The sequence below is a fragment of the Balaenoptera ricei genome, chromosome 21, assembly GCF_028023285.1.
Source record: "Balaenoptera ricei isolate mBalRic1 chromosome 21, mBalRic1.hap2, whole genome shotgun sequence".
Classification (NCBI taxonomy): domain Eukaryota; kingdom Metazoa; phylum Chordata; class Mammalia; order Artiodactyla; family Balaenopteridae; genus Balaenoptera; species Balaenoptera ricei.
Window position 1 is genome coordinate 24,469,296 of NC_082659.1, and position 17,114 is coordinate 24,486,409.

Here is a 17,114-nt window from a genome sequence, read left to right on the forward strand (position 1 = left end):
ACAAACCAATTCAGTGATCTTTCAGGATACAAATCAACATAAAAAAATCACTGCGTTTCTACACACCAACAATGAATTATCTGAAAAAGATGTAAAGAAAACAATTCCATTTACAATAACATCAAAAACAAAATACTTAGGAATAAATTTAAGCAAGGAAGGGAAAGAGCTATACACCTAAAACTATAAGACAATAATTAAAGAAACTGAAGAAGACACAAAAAATAGAATGATATCCTTTGTTCATGGATTGGAAGAGTTAACATTGTTAAAATGTCAATACTACCCAAAGCCATCTACAGATTCAATGCAATTTCTATCAAAATTCCAATGGCATTTTTCACAGAAACAGGAAAAATGATCCTAAAATTTAAATGGAACCACAAAAGACCCCGAGAGCCAAAACAATCTTGAGAAAGAAGAACAAAGCTGGGGCATCACACTTCCTGATTTCAAAGTATATCCCAAACCTACAGAAATCAAAACAGTATGGTACTGGCATAAAAAACCATATAGACCAATGGAACAGAATATCAAGAGCCCAGAAATAAACCCACGCATATATGGTCAAATAATATTTAACAAGGGGGCAAAGAAAACTCAATGAGGAAAGGACAGTCTCTTTAACAAATGCTGGGAAAAATGGATATTCACATGCAAAAAAGTGAAACTGGACTCCTATCTTACACCACTCACAAAAACTTAACTCAAAATGGATTAAGGACTTAGAGGTAACACCTGAAGCAATAAAACTCCTGTAAGAAAACATAGGGAAAAAGTCCTCCTTGACAGTGGTCTTGGCAATGATTTTTTTGGATATGACATCAAAAGCACAAGCAATAAAGAAAAACCAACAATGAGATGACCTCAAACTAAAATGCTCCTGCATGGCAAAAAGAAAGAGTCAAGAAAAGGAAAAGAGAACCTACAGAATGGGAGAAAGTATTTGCAAACTATACAGCTGGTAAAGGGTTAATATTCAAAATACAGAAGGAATTCATAAACTCAACAGCAAAAACAATCTGATTAAAAAATGGGAAGAAGACTTGAAGAAACATTTTTCCAAAGAAAATGTACAAATGGCCAAGTACTTAATAAGGTGCTACACATCATTAATCATCAGGGAAATGCAATTCAAAATCACAATAAGATATCATCTCACATGTGTTAGACTGGCTATTCTCAAAAGACAAGATAAAAAGTGCTGGTGAGGACATGGAGAAAAGGGAACCTGGTGCATTCTTGGTGGCAATGTAAACTGGTACAGCCACTATGGAGAACAGTATGGAGATCCCTCAAAAAATTGAAAATAGAGCCACCATATGACCCAGCACTCCCACTCCTGGGTGATGTCTGAAGGAGACGAAGTCACTGTGTCTCAGAGATGCCAGCACCCCCACACCCACTGCAGTGCCATGCACAACTGCCAAGACGTGGACGCAACTAAGTTCAACAGATGAATGGATAAATGTGGCATATATACACAATGGGATACTATTCAGCCACAAAAAGAAGGAAATCCTTCCATTTGCAACAACACAGATTAATCTAGAGGACATTATGCTACGTGAAGTAAGTCAGAGAGAGAAATACCAGATGATCTCGCTTACATGTGGAATCTAAAAACAACAAGCTGATAGAAACAGAGCAGAATGGTGGTTTCCAGGGTCTGGGGAGTGCGGGAAATGGGGAGGTGGTGGTCAAAGGGTACAAACTTTCAGTTATAAGATAAGTAAGTTCCAGAGATCTAAGGTACAGAGTGGTGACTATAGTTTATAATACTGTACCGTATGCTTGCAAGGTGCTGTAAGAGTAGAGTTTTAATGTTCTCACTGTAACAATGACAACATGGTAATTGTGTGAGGTGAAGGATGTGTTAACTAACCTTACTATGGTAAACATTTCCCTATATATGTGTATCAAATAATCACGTTGTACATCTTAAACATACACAGTGCTATATGTCAATCATATTTTAACAAAACTGGAGGGAAAAAAAGATATTTTCTAACTCACACAAAAGTCCAGAGAGAAGGCAGTATATAGCTGCTCTAAGAAATTACCGCACACTTAGTGGATTAAAACAAATCAAGTTTATTATCTTACAGTTATGTAGGTCATAAGTCTGACATGGGTCTCATGGGGCTAAAATCAAGGTGTCATCTAGACCGCGTTTCTTTCTTAGGCTCTAGGGGAGGATCTCTTTCCTTGTTGGCAGAATTCAATCACCTGCAGTTGGAGGACTGAGATCCCACTTCCTTGCTGGCTGTTAGCCAAAAGCGATCCCCAAATTCCAGACAATACCTGCGTTCATAACACCTTTCCTGCATCTTTAAAGCTAGCAAAGGCAAGCTGAATCCCTCTCATACTTTTCTTTCTTCCTTCAGTCTCTCACTCTTCTGTCTTCCTCTTAAATTTTTAAGATTAAGAGCTCATATCATTAAATTGGGCCCACCCAGATTACCCAGAATAATCACCCAAACTCAAGGTCTGTGACCTCAATCACATTTGCAAAGTCCTTTTTGTTAGGTAAAGGTTGTGGGGATCGGAGTGTGGGTATCTTTGGGGGAGCATTATGCTGGCTACCACAGGAAGAATCTAAACTTATTTAGTCCCTCAACAATATTAGGAACTCAAGTTTCTTTTCCTTGACTCTCTACACTGCTGTCCATAGCTTTATCTTTATCTCTGCCTGGCTCCTCTTGTGGTCATAAGAGAGCTGCCAGCAGCAACTAGGCCTACCTGCTCCCTTGCCCACAGACACCAATAGAGACACTGACTTCACCTTCCCAGGATTTCCAAGAAAGCCTCATACTGTGTTATACTGAACCATATTGACTATGCTTGTACATCAGTAAACCAACAAAGGCAAGGGGAATGGGACAAAGCATAGTTTAGACTAATTATATGAGACAATCTAGAACTATTAGGGAGACTGCAGTCTACTCGTTTGGTTCCCCTTTAGACACACCCTTCTTCCAACACTTATACTTTCAAAAATGCTCATGCTCACACCGAGCAAGGTCAATCCACCTCACAAAAAGGGAACAATCCAGTCTCATCGAGTTACTGCATCTAACTTCAGACCAATGATGTGAGTAATACGCTTTCCCTTAAAGTGGGTCTGGACGTAGACTCATATAGTCAACATCCATTTAGGCAGCATATGGTTACAAGGTTAAGTTACCTACACGAAAAATAAATTGGTGAAGAAAACGTAGGGTAACCACAATTAAATTTAGAGAAGTGAAGAATGACACAATGGTCAGTGTTAACTGGCCCTTAGCACAAAGTATATCCTTCTAGAAAGAAATAGCTAGGATTCTTGGCCCTCAAAATTCCAAAGGCTAGGAACCATAGCATGATCTTGTTTAGACAATGCTTGCTATTAGGAATTTCAGTCTCCTGGCAACAAGCCTCTGAGACCCTCCCATTTCCCAAGGCCCTGAATTTAGAATGGTCTTTACCCACTGCATTACAATTTGAAACTATCCATTTCTTTCCACAGACTGCATTTAAAATATATCTTTATTGCATAAAGTTGAGTAGTTCCATTTGCCAGGTAGAAAATGCTTAAAAGGAGGTATGTGGGAAAGGTTGAAGGCAACAGATTTGTGCTTCATACTTACTTCAGATTTGCCTCATACTTATCTCTTGTTAAATCTTTCTTTTAAACCCATATTCACACTAACTTTGGAAAAGATGAATTCTTTACTTCACATTAATCTTGCAAAGCTGATCTGTGAAACTAGGCCATAAGTACAAAGGATTTTTTTTTTACCAAATCTGAATTTTAAAGGCCTCTTGGATCTAAGCAGGAAATGGGCAGGGCACTTCAATATCCTGAATTTTTTTTTGTACAAGTTCCCCCCAAACCACAGCCTCATAAAATGTATAGTCTGTGCCCCCACGTATCACCAACTTCCCATTTAGGAACAGTGAGGGGTCCTTTATTGCCCTCGTTCCAAGTTAAATCCATATCTTAGAATCTTCCACTAGCAAGTGGAAGTACCAAGTTCAACACCAGTACCAAGTTCCTAGTACCAAGTTCAATACCAGTTTAAAGGCTATCGACTTCAAGTATGGAAAACCATTCAAACTGGCTTAAAATTGAGTTAACTTCTTCTTTTTTTTTTATAAATTTATTTATTTATTTACTTATTTTTGGCTGCGTTGGGTCTTCGTCGCTGCGCGCGGGCTTTCTCTAGTTGCGGCGAGCGGGGGCTACTCTTCGTTGCGGTGCGCGGGCTTCTCATTGTGGTGGCTCCTCTTGTTGTGGAGCACGGGCTCTAGGCTCATGGGCTTCAGCAGCTGTGGCACGCAGGCTCAGTAGCTGTGGTGCACGGGCTTAGTTGCTCCGTGGCATGTGGGATCTTTCCAGACCAGGGCTCAAACCCATGTCCCCTGCATTGGCAGGCAGATTCTTAACCACTGCGCCACCAGGGAAGTCCTGAGTTAACTTCTTATGACAAGAAATTCAGAAATCAGGCAGCCTTTATCAGTTGACCTATTCCACAGCTCCAGATGTTTTCAAGGATTCAGGTTTTTTCCACCTCTCTGTTTTGCTGTCATCACCTCGAGGGTCATCCAACTGGTGTTGTCATTATTCCAAGAGTGCTGCCATCAACAGGTTGAGCAACATGTTTTCTTGTTCACAGCAGATTGGCTTCTCTTTTCCAGAGACTCCCCCCTGCCCAGAAGCCAATCTGTCCTCAGTGTGTCACTGGCCCAAACTGATTTAGTTCTGCACCCTCTCCCCGAACCAATCATTGATAAAAGTAGATGAAATTAAGCATGGATGACTCAGTCTACTCATATGGGGTAGAATGTAAACTGAGATGCCAAGTACAAATTTAACCACAGTGTCAAGATAGATACTGACAATTTTTAAATTTCACATAAATTTGAAATGTTTAAAGGTAAGTTATCTTAAAACAAAACAAAAAAGGGTCAAACTGATACAAATAGCACAATATACTTAAGAAGAAGTGAATTCAGTTCTCTTTTACCCATTAAGACCAGCTCAAGTTCTTAACTCTTCAGAACATCTCTCAAGACTCTTACGAAGAATACTCAATCCCTCATCTATGCACCTACCTCTTACTATAACATTTTATATTTAGCTGTATGTCTTCTCCACTGGAATGTAAACTCTTTAAGGCTGAGGAGAAAACATTCATTTTTCTCTGAGGGTATCAAATACAACATCTGACACAGTAGGCACTCAAATGCTCAATGAATGACTTAATACACAGATGTTTAGATGATTAATGTGTTTTTGCTGATTTCACACTTAAGCAGTGGTAGATGCAATGTGGATAAAAAGTGGAGACTGGGGAGTTCACTGGTGGCCTAGTGGTTAGGATTCTGGGCTCTCACTGTGTGGCCCGGGTTCAGTCCCTGGTTGGGGAACTGAGATCCCGCAAGCTGTGCAGCATGGCCAACACAACAACAAAGAAGTGGAGATTGGTATCTTTTTGGAGCTACTTTCTTTTGCTGAGATCACAGATTTATAAACTCCTCTAAGGGGAACAATAAAAAGAAAAGCTAGAGGCAGTCAATGTTATTAATACTTTCTCTTTTCATCTCTCCATCCTATTTTTCTCTTCTGCTAACCAATTCTGATATTTCCTTTTATTTTTTTTTACCTGTGCCTTAAGGCTACTTAAGGGTACTTTCTACCTTCATTGATTTAAAACAATGAAATAAAAATGTAACTTAATTTAACAGTTAAGTGCCCACTGTGTTGCCAGACTCGGTTCCATACTATGGACACAAAAAACAAATAAGATAAAACTCATAATGTAGTAAGGGAATCAGACAAAACCAACATAGTGTGGTAAGTCGTGTAAAATGAGTATAAAGTACTATGGGAGATAAATGAGTTTGTCTAATTGGGCAAATACCTAAGAAACCAATAAATCCTATACACATTAGTCATTCAGAATGTTCTATCAAGTCTTGTATTGTTGGGTAGTTGTTCTAACTTTTCTGTAATGTTAACAGGGAGAAATAAATGCGTGAAACTTAGGTGTCAGGGGGCATTATGAAAAAGGACACAACTTAAAAATGCCTAATATAACCAAAATCAAGGAACAATGCAGGAATTCATTTTTGATCAAACTACTATTTCAATCTGGAAGGGGCAGTGTATAGCCAGTCCATTCTACTTTTGCTCAAAACCGTGATTTTTAGATGAAAAAATATGCCATCAACTAATTCTGTCATTCTCACCAATTCTCCCCAACAGACAACAAGTGGGGTAGCATGTCTGAGTCAAGAGGAATTGATTCGAAAACAAAAAAAAAAGAGACCAAAAACATTCCAAAATGAGTTCTAAGTGTGGGTCCATCAAACTATAGTTATGTTCTAAGTTAAAAATGCAAAATGGTGAAGGAGGCAAGTTCAGAAAATGAAAATGCTAAAACTGTGTTCACACAAGATCCAAACGTATTAAATACAAAATGTTTACAATGAGAACTCTGCATGTGCTCTTATTTTTTCTTACTAAGATAACATAATGGGGCTTCCCTGGTGGCACAGTGGTTAAGTATCTGCCTCCCAATGCAGGGGACATGGGTTCGAGCCCTGGTCCGGGAAGATCCCACATGCCGCGGAGCAACTAAGCCCGTGAGCCACAACTACTGAGCCTGCGCTCTAGAGCCCGCAAGCCACAATTACTGAGCTCGCATGCCACAACTACTGAAGCTCACGTGCCTAGAGCCTGTGCTCCACAACAAGAGAAGCCACCACAATGAGGAGCCTGTGCACCACAACGAAGAGTAGCCCCCGCTCGCCGCAACTAGAGAAAGCCTGCACGCAGCATCGAAGACCCAACACAGCCAAAAATAATTCATAAATTAATTAATTAATTAATTAACATAATGGAATGTGCCTTCCCAAAAACCAGAAGGGGTACTTTTTAAAAGTTAAGTGTCAGAAATTGTGGCTCTAGTGGAGTAGTTGGAAATAGCCAGATACAACTCCGCCAAATTAAAACATCAACTCAGTCTCTGAAGGATTGAGTCAAGAAAAAAAATTCCGTTCTAGGGGCTTTCCTGGTGGCGCAGTGGTTGAGAATCTGCCTGCCAATGCAGGGGACACGGGTTCGAGCCCTGGTCTGGGAAGATCCCACATGCCGCGGAGCAACTGGGCCCGTGAGCCACAATTGCTGAGCCTGCTGCGTCTGGAGCCTGTGCTCCGCAACAAGAGAGGCCGTGATGGTGAGAGGCCCGCGCATCGCGATGAAGAGTGGCCCCCGCTTGCCACAACTAGAGAAAGCCCTCGCACAGAAACGAAGACCCAACACAGCCATAAAATTAAAAAAATTTAAAAATTTAAAAAAAAAATAAAAAAAGAATTAAAAAAAAATTCCGTTCTAAATACTTTAAGTGCTATTTTATATTATGCAGGAGGCACAAGGATCTACAAAATGGCTCCTTAATAAATGTGCTGATGTATGCTTCTGAAAAACTTACAAAGATTAAAAAAATTAGAAGGGAGTGTCTGAAGTCTGGCTACATTAATGTGCAGGACTTACTAACCAAATCTCACACTTAGCTTTTTACTATTACAAAAGGCTATAAGATGGCAACAAAATAAGAAATAAAACACCTCTGTACTTATTTTCTTAGTAATACTTATCAAATCTCAAATGGCAGAAATAACAGATTCGTATAAAACCTCAGAGCAAAAACAAACAAAATCTCAAACTTCCTTAGGTCATGGTAACTTACCTCTTAGAAGTAAAATTTTTTTCCAGCTCCTCATTGTGAATCAGTTTTGTATCTCCAAACTGCCATGAAGACTGTAGATCACAGCTTACATCAAGCCGGCACTGATTAAGAGTATCGTGTATGAAACTATACTCTCTAGTATTGGTGCAACAAGGTGACAAGTAAACTAAAAATAAAGAAAAGGGCAAGTGGTTATTTGTGTTTAAAATGACATCATTGGGAATTCCCTGGTGGCGCAGTGGTTCAGAATCTGCCTGCCAATGCAGGCAACACCGGTTCGAGCCCTGGTCCTGGAAGATCCCACATGCCACAGAGCTACTGAGCCCGTGCGCCACAACTACTGCAGGCTGCGTGCCTAGAGCCTGTGCTCTGCAACAAAGAGAAGCCACCGTAATGAGAAGCCTGCTCACCGCAACTAGAGAAAGCCTGTGCACAGCAACGAAGACCCAACGCAGCCAAATAAATAAAAATAATAAAATAAAATGACGTTATTGTACATCTGCACAATGACAACTGTGTATCAATATAAGACACAAATAAACAAATATTTGGAATTTTCTTTAACCATCTGGAGGCATTTATATTTAAGATTCTATAACAGTAATACAAACTTCCTATACCTGGTATAAATGAAAATATGAACCTTGTTTTTCTCCACATACCTATTGGGAGTTCTTAAAAGTTGACGCAGATATACTAGGTAGTACTAGAATTCAGGTGACTTGTTTTCAACTTAAGATGTACAGACTCTATAACATACAGTGCTACACAAACCTGGTAGCTACTGTTAGTGCATGAATATTTCTTGAATTTTTCCCAAATAAGGCAACCTATATACTAGTAAACTGGTTATTTTGACTTGCAAAAATACCAGAACATCTCTGTAAACTCTTGGCTGACATGGTGGCATGACTAAGAGGCACACTTTGAGAAGACAATAAGCAGTGTTTTAAGCACTGCGATATTAAGTAGATGCATAAAAGAATAAAACCCTCAAGGAAGAGGACTCGGAGGAAACTGGGGAATACAGTTGATTCTTATTTGTGGAAGGTATAGTCTATTAAAGTTGCTGCCAAGAGTGAATTAGTGAATACTGAACTATTAATCTTAGGAGAAATACACAGTTAGGTTCCTGTCAGCCTCTGGTCACATTTTTGACAACTGGAATGCCACCTGCAGTAAGTTTGTTTGCCAACATCCCGGTAGAACAAGCCAGTCTCATTAGGGATGGAAACTTGCCACATAACCTTTTCCTGTATAACACTTACCAGGTGTCTTTAAAATTCTCCTCCAGCCTCCTGTTCTGCAGAACCTGCCTACCTGCATCCCTTACCACCTTTTGAAATGTGTGAGTCAGCCAGCACTAGCCAAGAGGGACCTAACATTTTCCTGACCCTGGGGACCATGACTGTAAGTCTCTTTGGCTTTTTGCCTCACAACAGTGCTGCCCAGAAGTTTCTGTTTTTTTAAAAAAATTAATTAATTAATCCATTTATTTATTTATTTATTTATGGCTGTGTTGGGTCTTCGTTTCTGTGCGAGGGCTTTCTCTAGTTGCGGCGAGCGGGGGCCACTCTTCATCGCAGTGCGCGGGCCTCTCACCATCGCGGCCTCTCTTGTTGCGGAGCACAGGCTCCAGACGCGCAGGCTCAGTAGTTGTGGCTCACGGGCCTAGCTGCTCCGCGGCATGTGGGATCTTCCCAGACCAGGGCTCGAACCCGTGTCCCCTGCATTGGCAGGCAGATTCTCAACCCCTGCGCCACCAGAGAAGCCCGTCACAAGCTTTTTATTGGTGGTCATCTCATGAATCTACAAATGTAGATTCCATCCTTTCCACAGGAAAGGAACCACAGATGTTCCTTTAACACTTTCTGGAGAGGCTTGATGTACAACCTGGCAAATTTCCTCTTCCTTTTCCTGAAGGTTCCATACTGTTGGTCAACAGCACTATAACTTACCTTACAGTGTAGCTTATGTGACACATATTTTCTCTGTAAGGCACATCATAGACTACTTGAGCTTAGGAACACTAGACAGCATTTCAGCATGATATGGTGGAGACCATTTTAAACGGAGACATCACGGACAAAAATGCAAACAACACAGCCCTAAGTAGATGACGAAATGGACACTTATTTATAATGAGAGCTGGAACAAGATGCAGAGCTCCGTCTCATCTGGCCTCATCTGGGAACGTGTGCATCAAGTGACTCAAATTTTTCACCACTCGCACGTGTCTGCAAATGACTGTGAAAGCACTGTTGCTGAGTACTGACGCTGGGGTTACAAGCAAATTTTAGCAAGTAGGAGAATTTGCAAATATGGAATCTGTGAATAATGAGGATCAATGATATATATAATTTAAGCCAATTTCCATGTATATGAATCTAATTAACATAAACAATAGTCCTTTGTATTTAACAATCAACAGAGTAAGTTACAACAATGGCAAAACTAATACAAAATATTACAATCCTGTTTATCAAAAAAACCTCATTCTTCATCCCCTTCCCATCTTAAATTCTATTATTAAATTAAAATAAAATTAATCCAAGTAAAACTAATTTTCGCTTTAATATTTGTAACAATTTAATTGTTACAAAGTTTGATCATTTCATAAGATATGAGATACGATTTTGTGCATGTGTGCCTGTGTTTAACTTCTTATTTTGAAGTGAATATAGATCACACAACATTCTTATAGAGGCCCTGTATACCCTTAACCCAAACTCCCCAGTGGAAACATTTCACATAATTATAATAAAATATCAAAACCAGAAAAATGACACTGGTATAATCCATAGACCTCATTAACATTGTACCAGTTTTATGCGCAGTTATGTGTGTGTGGGTAGTTCCATGCAATTTTATCACATGTGTAGATTCATCTAACAACTACTATAATCAAGATACACAACTATTCCACCTCTCATGCTACTCCTTTACATACAGTCATACTGGTAACCCCATACCTCTTCTCTTCCTCTCAATCCTGGAAACTACCAATCTGTTCTCCATCTCTATACCTTTATCATTTCAAAAATGTTTTGTAAATGGAATTTTGTACTTGCAACCTGTGGAGACTGGCTTTTTTCATTCAGCATATTCCCTCTGAGATCCAACCAAGCTATTGTTGTTCCAGTAACTCATTTTTTAAAACTGCTGATAAGTATCCCATGGTATGGATGCATCATACTTTAACCACTCACTCACTGGAAATCAGGGTGATTACCAATTTCTGGCCATTACAAATAAAGGTGCTATAAACATTTTTGTTTGGGTTTTTGTGTGGACTTAAGTTTTCATTTCTCCGGGATAAATGTCCAAAAGTGCAATTGCTGGGTCATATGGTAGTTGCATGTTTAGTCTTTTATGAAACTATCAAACTGTTTTTCAAAAAATGGCTGAGCTATCTTACCTGACCATCGGTTGCATGACTGATTTGGCTTCTCCATATTCTTCCTAGTTTTTGGCATTGCTATTCTTATTTTAGCTGTTTTAACAAGCATGAAGTGACACCTCGCTGTGGTTCTGATTAGCATTTCCTTAATGGCTATGATGTTGAGCATCTTTTTGTGTGCTTATTTGCCATCCATACCTCCTCTTTAGTGAAATGGCTGTTCATGTCTTTTTCCTGTTTTCTGCTTGGATATAACACTCTCTTTTCTCATACTATTGAGTTTTGAAGGTGCTTTATATGTTCTAGATGAGAGTCCTTGGTTACATTTATGATTTGTAAATGTTTCCCCCCACTCGTAGCTTGTCTTTTCACCTTCCTAACAGAGTCTTTCACAGAATAAAAGTTTTAAATTTTGATGGAGTCCAATTTACATTTTTTTTTTTTGGATTGTGCTTGTGGCATCATGCTAAGGACTCTTCATCTAACCGTAGATCCTGGAGATGTTTTCTTCTAAAGTCTTACAGTTTCACATTTTCCATTTAAACCCAGGATTCATTTTGAATTAATTTTTGTGTGAAGTTAGGGTGAAATTCTATTTTTTTTTTGCCTATGGATAGCTTTCAGTTGCTCCAGTGACATCTGATGAAAAGACTACCTTTCCTCCACTCAATATACCCTTGTTAAAAATCAACTGAAAGGAAACCAACTGAGCATATTTGTGTAGGTCTATTTCTGGAATCTCCATTCTGTCCCACTGATTTAAGTGTCTATCCCTTTGTCAATGCCACAGTGTCTTGATTACTGTAGCTACACAGTAAGCCTTAGTATTGGCTACAGTAATTCTAAACACTTCTATTTCAAAATTGTTTTCGCTATTCTAGTTTCTTTGTCTTCTCATGTAAATTTTTTAAATTTATTTATTTATTTATTTATTTTTGGTTGCGTTGGGTCTTCGTTGCTGCATGTGGGCTTTCTCTAGTTGCAGTGAGCGGGGGCTACTCTTCCTTGTGGTGCACGGGCTTCTCATTGCAGTGGCTTCTCTTGTTGCAGAGCACAGGCTCTAGGCACGCAGGCTTCAGTAGTTGTGGCTCGCGGGCTCAGTAGTTGTGGCTCGTGGGTTCTAGAGCACAGGCTCAGTAGTTGTGGCACAGGGGCTTAGTTGCTCCGCAGCATGTGGGAATCTTCCCAGACCAGGGCTTAAACCTGTGTCCCCTGCATTGGCAGGAGAATTCTTAACCACTGGGCCACCAGGGAAGCCCCTTCTCATGTAAATTTGAGAACAAGCTTATATATTTACAAAAGGTCTTGCTGGGATTTTGATAGAAACTGCAATAAATCTACAGATAAATTTGTGGAGGACTGACATCTTCATTATGTTGAGTCTTCTAATCAATAAGCACAGTATACCTTTCCGATAACTTAGAATTTCTTTGATTTCTTTCATCAGCACTTTGTGCTGTAAAGCATAAAAACCCTGTATATATTTTATTAGTTTTATACATAAGTATTTCATGTTTCGAGCTATTAGAAATGGTATTATCATTTTGATTTTCATGGGTTCTTTGCTAGTATATAGAAATTCAATTTATTTTTGTATTTTGATTTTGTATTCAGTGACCCTGCTGAACTTGTTAGTTCCAGGGTTTTCTTCTTTTTCTTTTTTTGTAGGTCCCTTGGGATTTTCTATGTAGACCATTGTGTAACCTTCAAATAGGAACAGTCTTATTTCTTCCTTTCTAATTTCTATGCTCTATGCTTTTTATTTCATTTCCCTGACTTTTTGTGCGGGTTAGAATTTCCAGTACTATGTTGATAATAAGAGTGGTGAAAGAGAACATTCTTGCCTTCTTTCCCTACAGAGAAAACATTCAGTTGTTCATCATTAAGCATGATGTTAGCCATGGATATTTTTTATATACTTTTTATCAAGCTGAGGAAGTTCTCTATTCCTAGTTTGCTGAGTCTTTATCATGAATGATTTTTGTCAAATGCTTTTTCTGCAAAAATTGATATGATCATGTGATTACTATTATTTATCCTGTGAATACAGACTGACTTTCAAATACCAAACCAGCCTTGCATTCCTTGAGTAAAACTCTCTTGGTTATAGTATATAATTGATTTTATACATTGCTAAATACAATTTCCTTATATTTTGTATAGGATTTCTGTGTCAAGGTTCATGATGTATATCGGTCTGTAGTTTTTTTTTTTTATATTACATTTATTTAGCTTTGGTACCAGGGTAATACTGTCCTGATAAAATTATTCTCTCCTCTGCTATTTTGTGGAAGAAATTGTAAAGAATTTGTATTAGCTCTTTTCTTTAATGTTGAGTAGAATTTTCCACAGAAACCATCTGGGCCTGGAGATTTCTTTTCCAACAGTTCCTGTGGGTTACTTGAACATTTTTTAAATGGCATTTTGATTTATTTATCGTGCTTTTATAAAAAAACTTTTAATTCTGAGATAACTGCAGATTCAATATGAAGTTGAATATGAACTTTACAATATGAAGTTGTGATGTATAATAGAGAGAGATCCTATATCCTATTCTCCCAGTTCCCTTCAATGGTAACATCTCACTTTATAATTGCCTTAAATACCTCCTCTACATATACCGAGAATCACATTGAAGAATGTCATAATTTTTGTTCCAACTGTCAAACATAATTAAAAAACTCAAGAGGAGGACTGTCTATTATATTTCCCTATATTTTTACTCTGCTTTGTTCTTCCTTCATTACAAATGTTCCCAGCTTCTTTCTTTTGTCATTTTCTATTTGGAGAACTTTGTTTAGCCATTCTAAACTAAGATCTACCAATAAAAAATTCTTAGTTTTACTTCATCTGAGAATGTCTACTTCAGTTCTATTCCTGAAGAATATTTTTTCTGGGGACAGTTCTTTTCTTTCTGCACTTAAAAAATGTTGTGCCACTTCCTCTGTGCTCCATGGTTTCTAATGCGCAATCTCCTGTAGTTCAATTTTTTCCCCTATAAATAACATTTAGTTGCTTTCAAGATTTTTTCTGTTCTTAGTTTTCAGAAGTCTGATTATGATGTGCCTTGTCATGGACTTCTCTGGGCTTATCGTGTTTAGGGTTTATTCAACCTTTTGATTGTACAGGTTTATGTCTTTTGCCAAGTTTGGGGAATTTTCAGCCAGTATTTATTCAAATACTCTTTCAGCTCTATGCTCTCTTCTACTTCTGGGGCTCTGAGGACAAAGACATTAGGTCTTCTATTATTATTCCACAGGTTCCTGAGGCTCTGTTAATTTGATGTGTTCTCTGTTGTTAAGGCTGGGTAATTTCTGTTATTATATCTTCAAATTCACTGCTTCTTTCCAAAGTCTTCTTGATTCTTCTCTGGAACCCATCCAATCAATTTTTTATTTCAATTATTGTATTTTTCAGTTCCAAAACTTCTACTTAATTCTTTATTACATTTTCCATTTCTTTGCTGAGATTTTCCATTTTTTCATTTGTTTCAAGAGTGTTTGTAATTGCTTGTTGAAACATCATTAAGATGGCTGTTTTAAAAGCCTTGTCAGATAATTCCAACATCTGTTTTATCGTGATGTTGGCATCTGTTGATTCATCTTTTCTCATTTGAGTTGGGATTTTACTGGTTGTTGGTATGATGAGTGATTTTTTTAATATCTTGGTCATTTGGGGTATTGTTAAGAGACTCTAGATCATATTCAATCTTGTGGTTTAACAAGCCTCTACTAAAACTAAGCCAGCAAGGGACTGTGCCAGTAGGGAAAGGCTGGGGGTGGGGAAGACTCTGACTCTTTACCACGAGGACGTCCTGGCTCTCCACAAGGTCTCCACAGACATCCTGGGTGGGGGGGGCTGTCTTGTTACCATGAGAAAGGGGTACAAGTCCATGCTCCTGACTCAGCCTCCACTGACACTGTGGGAGGGGGACAGATGCCTTGTTACTGGTGTGTGTGACAGGGTCTAGGCTCCCCACTTGGCCTTCACTGACTCTACTCCCACTGAGAAGGGGCAACTCATCACCACAGGGCAAGAGTGGAAACCCACTGACACTGAAGGGGCACGGGATAGCAGAGAAGGGAATGTATGAAGTGGAAGGGGAGAGGCAGAGGTGGAAGTCTAGGCCCTCCACTTAGCCTCTGCTGACAAAGGTGTAGGGCCTATTTCTTTTTTTCCCCCCTAGTGTTTTGCAGGAATAGCATGTTCACTGTCAAATAGGTTTCTGTCATTCTAGGGTACCCCATTCCCAGTCTCTGGCAAGACAGAACAGACTTTTCTTAGGGCTTTTTGTGTCTGTAAAAGTTCGCATTCCTGGGTTGTGGTCACCCAATCTGAGACATGGAGGAAACAAACAGAAAATCCAGAGAACTTAATGCTACATCACTCCTTAACTCCCAGGGTCCCACACTGATCCATCTTCTTCTCTCCACCTTTCAAAGTCTTCTTATGTTTGTTTTATGTATGATGTCCAGTGTTTTTAGGTGTACTTAGTGGGAGGGATAGGAGACATGTGCCTATTTTATTTTGTGTGGAACCAAAAGTACATGTGTATTTAAGGAATTAAAAGCCTGACTTAACCTAATTTTATGTAGAGTCAAAATAGAAGATGAGCATAAACTAAGAATCAGAGGAATGTAGTAACAGTTATGAAATAATCCCATCTTCCATAGAAATATTACCTTTCCCAGCTGTCCTCCTGATCTTGGGAATGGTGAATTTTTTCAAAGGATTGACATCTATACCAGTAACAAATAAAGGTTCAGTAGCTGAGTTCATTTTCCATAGCGTCTTATATTTAGCAATCTCTTTCATTTCCATTTTGCTGGTGGCCTAAAATCAACCCAAAGTTATTAAACAAAAGGTCAATAAATACATAAGAGGCAATGGCAGTAAAACTATTTAAAAGTTCTTACGTGAAATTGAATAAAGATATATTTTTGGTCACACTCACAACAGATTTCAATCTCAATTTGCCAGGTTACCCAAAAGAGAAAATGAATTAACAATTTTGGGTTTTATATAATATAAAAATATTTATTTTGTAGTTTCTAATATACATTTTCCTTGCAATTTAAAGCCTGTGTGTTTCCGAAAAGCTTAACAACATCCAAATAACAATTTCTGTTAACATTTGGTTAAGCTCTTGCCAAGTATCTATGTTTTAAAGTGTTTTTCCTATACACTTCTGTGAATTGAATGATATTCTCTAATTTAGAACCTTTGGCTTTGGGAGAAACTTATGATAGTTTTAAACCAACTATTGCATGGCCATCCCTACAACTGATAGCCTAAAACAGTCACTATCACTCACTGGCTATTGTTCCACAGTATTACTACCAATAGATTAAGACATCATATATTGTTATAATACTAGTAACATATTCCTTTTCCTTCCTCCTCCTTTCAACCCTTTTCCCCAAACATACACACACATTGATTAACCTTTCAAGTAGAACTCATACTGGATATCAAAGGAAAGCTATGGTGCCCACACACAGAGAAATATATGCAAAGATATATTTTTCATATCATTTCATAATATGTTTCCTGGGCCTCCTCATACCTATCAACTTTTTAGTTCAAGCATTAGATCACAATCCAAATTAAGAGGTGCCAAAATTCTACAGAAGGGTCACAAAGGAAAAGATTCTAGCGAAGGTTCACAAAGGATTATTCCCCACAATCCCCACTCCTTCACCCTTTATGAAAGGTGATCTTGCAATCAAACATGGATCAGAACAGGGAACGGACCAAGACCTCTAGAAAGAGAAGAAAATCAGCCTTTCTCTCATCCAGTCACGTGCACAGACACTACTGGTGTAGCCTACTAACAAGAATACCCTTAACATATACTAGCTCCAGAGATATTTGTCAAGACTGCCATGTTCACGTGGAAGTTTAATAAGGTGGAAAAGGGAGAATAATTTACTTAGAATAACTTTTATTACAAAAAACTCTTCAATTCATCATGTTCT

The 17,114-nt window shown here is 38.6% G+C and overlaps 1 protein-coding gene across 1 annotated transcript in view; it reads right to left on the reverse strand.

Moving 5' to 3' along the window:
* The window catches only part of TEX15 (testis expressed 15, meiosis and synapsis associated), a 49,015-nt gene extending 33,053 nt beyond the window's left edge, over window positions 1–15,962 (reverse strand). Inside the window, 2 exon segments of the mRNA XM_059909371.1 lie at window positions 7,737–7,902; window positions 15,819–15,962. Of these exon segments, the coding sequence (XP_059765354.1) occupies window positions 7,737–7,902; window positions 15,819–15,957 (305 nt within the window). The 5' untranslated portion in view covers window positions 15,958–15,962.
* Window positions 15,963–17,114: the final 1,152 nt, after the last annotated feature.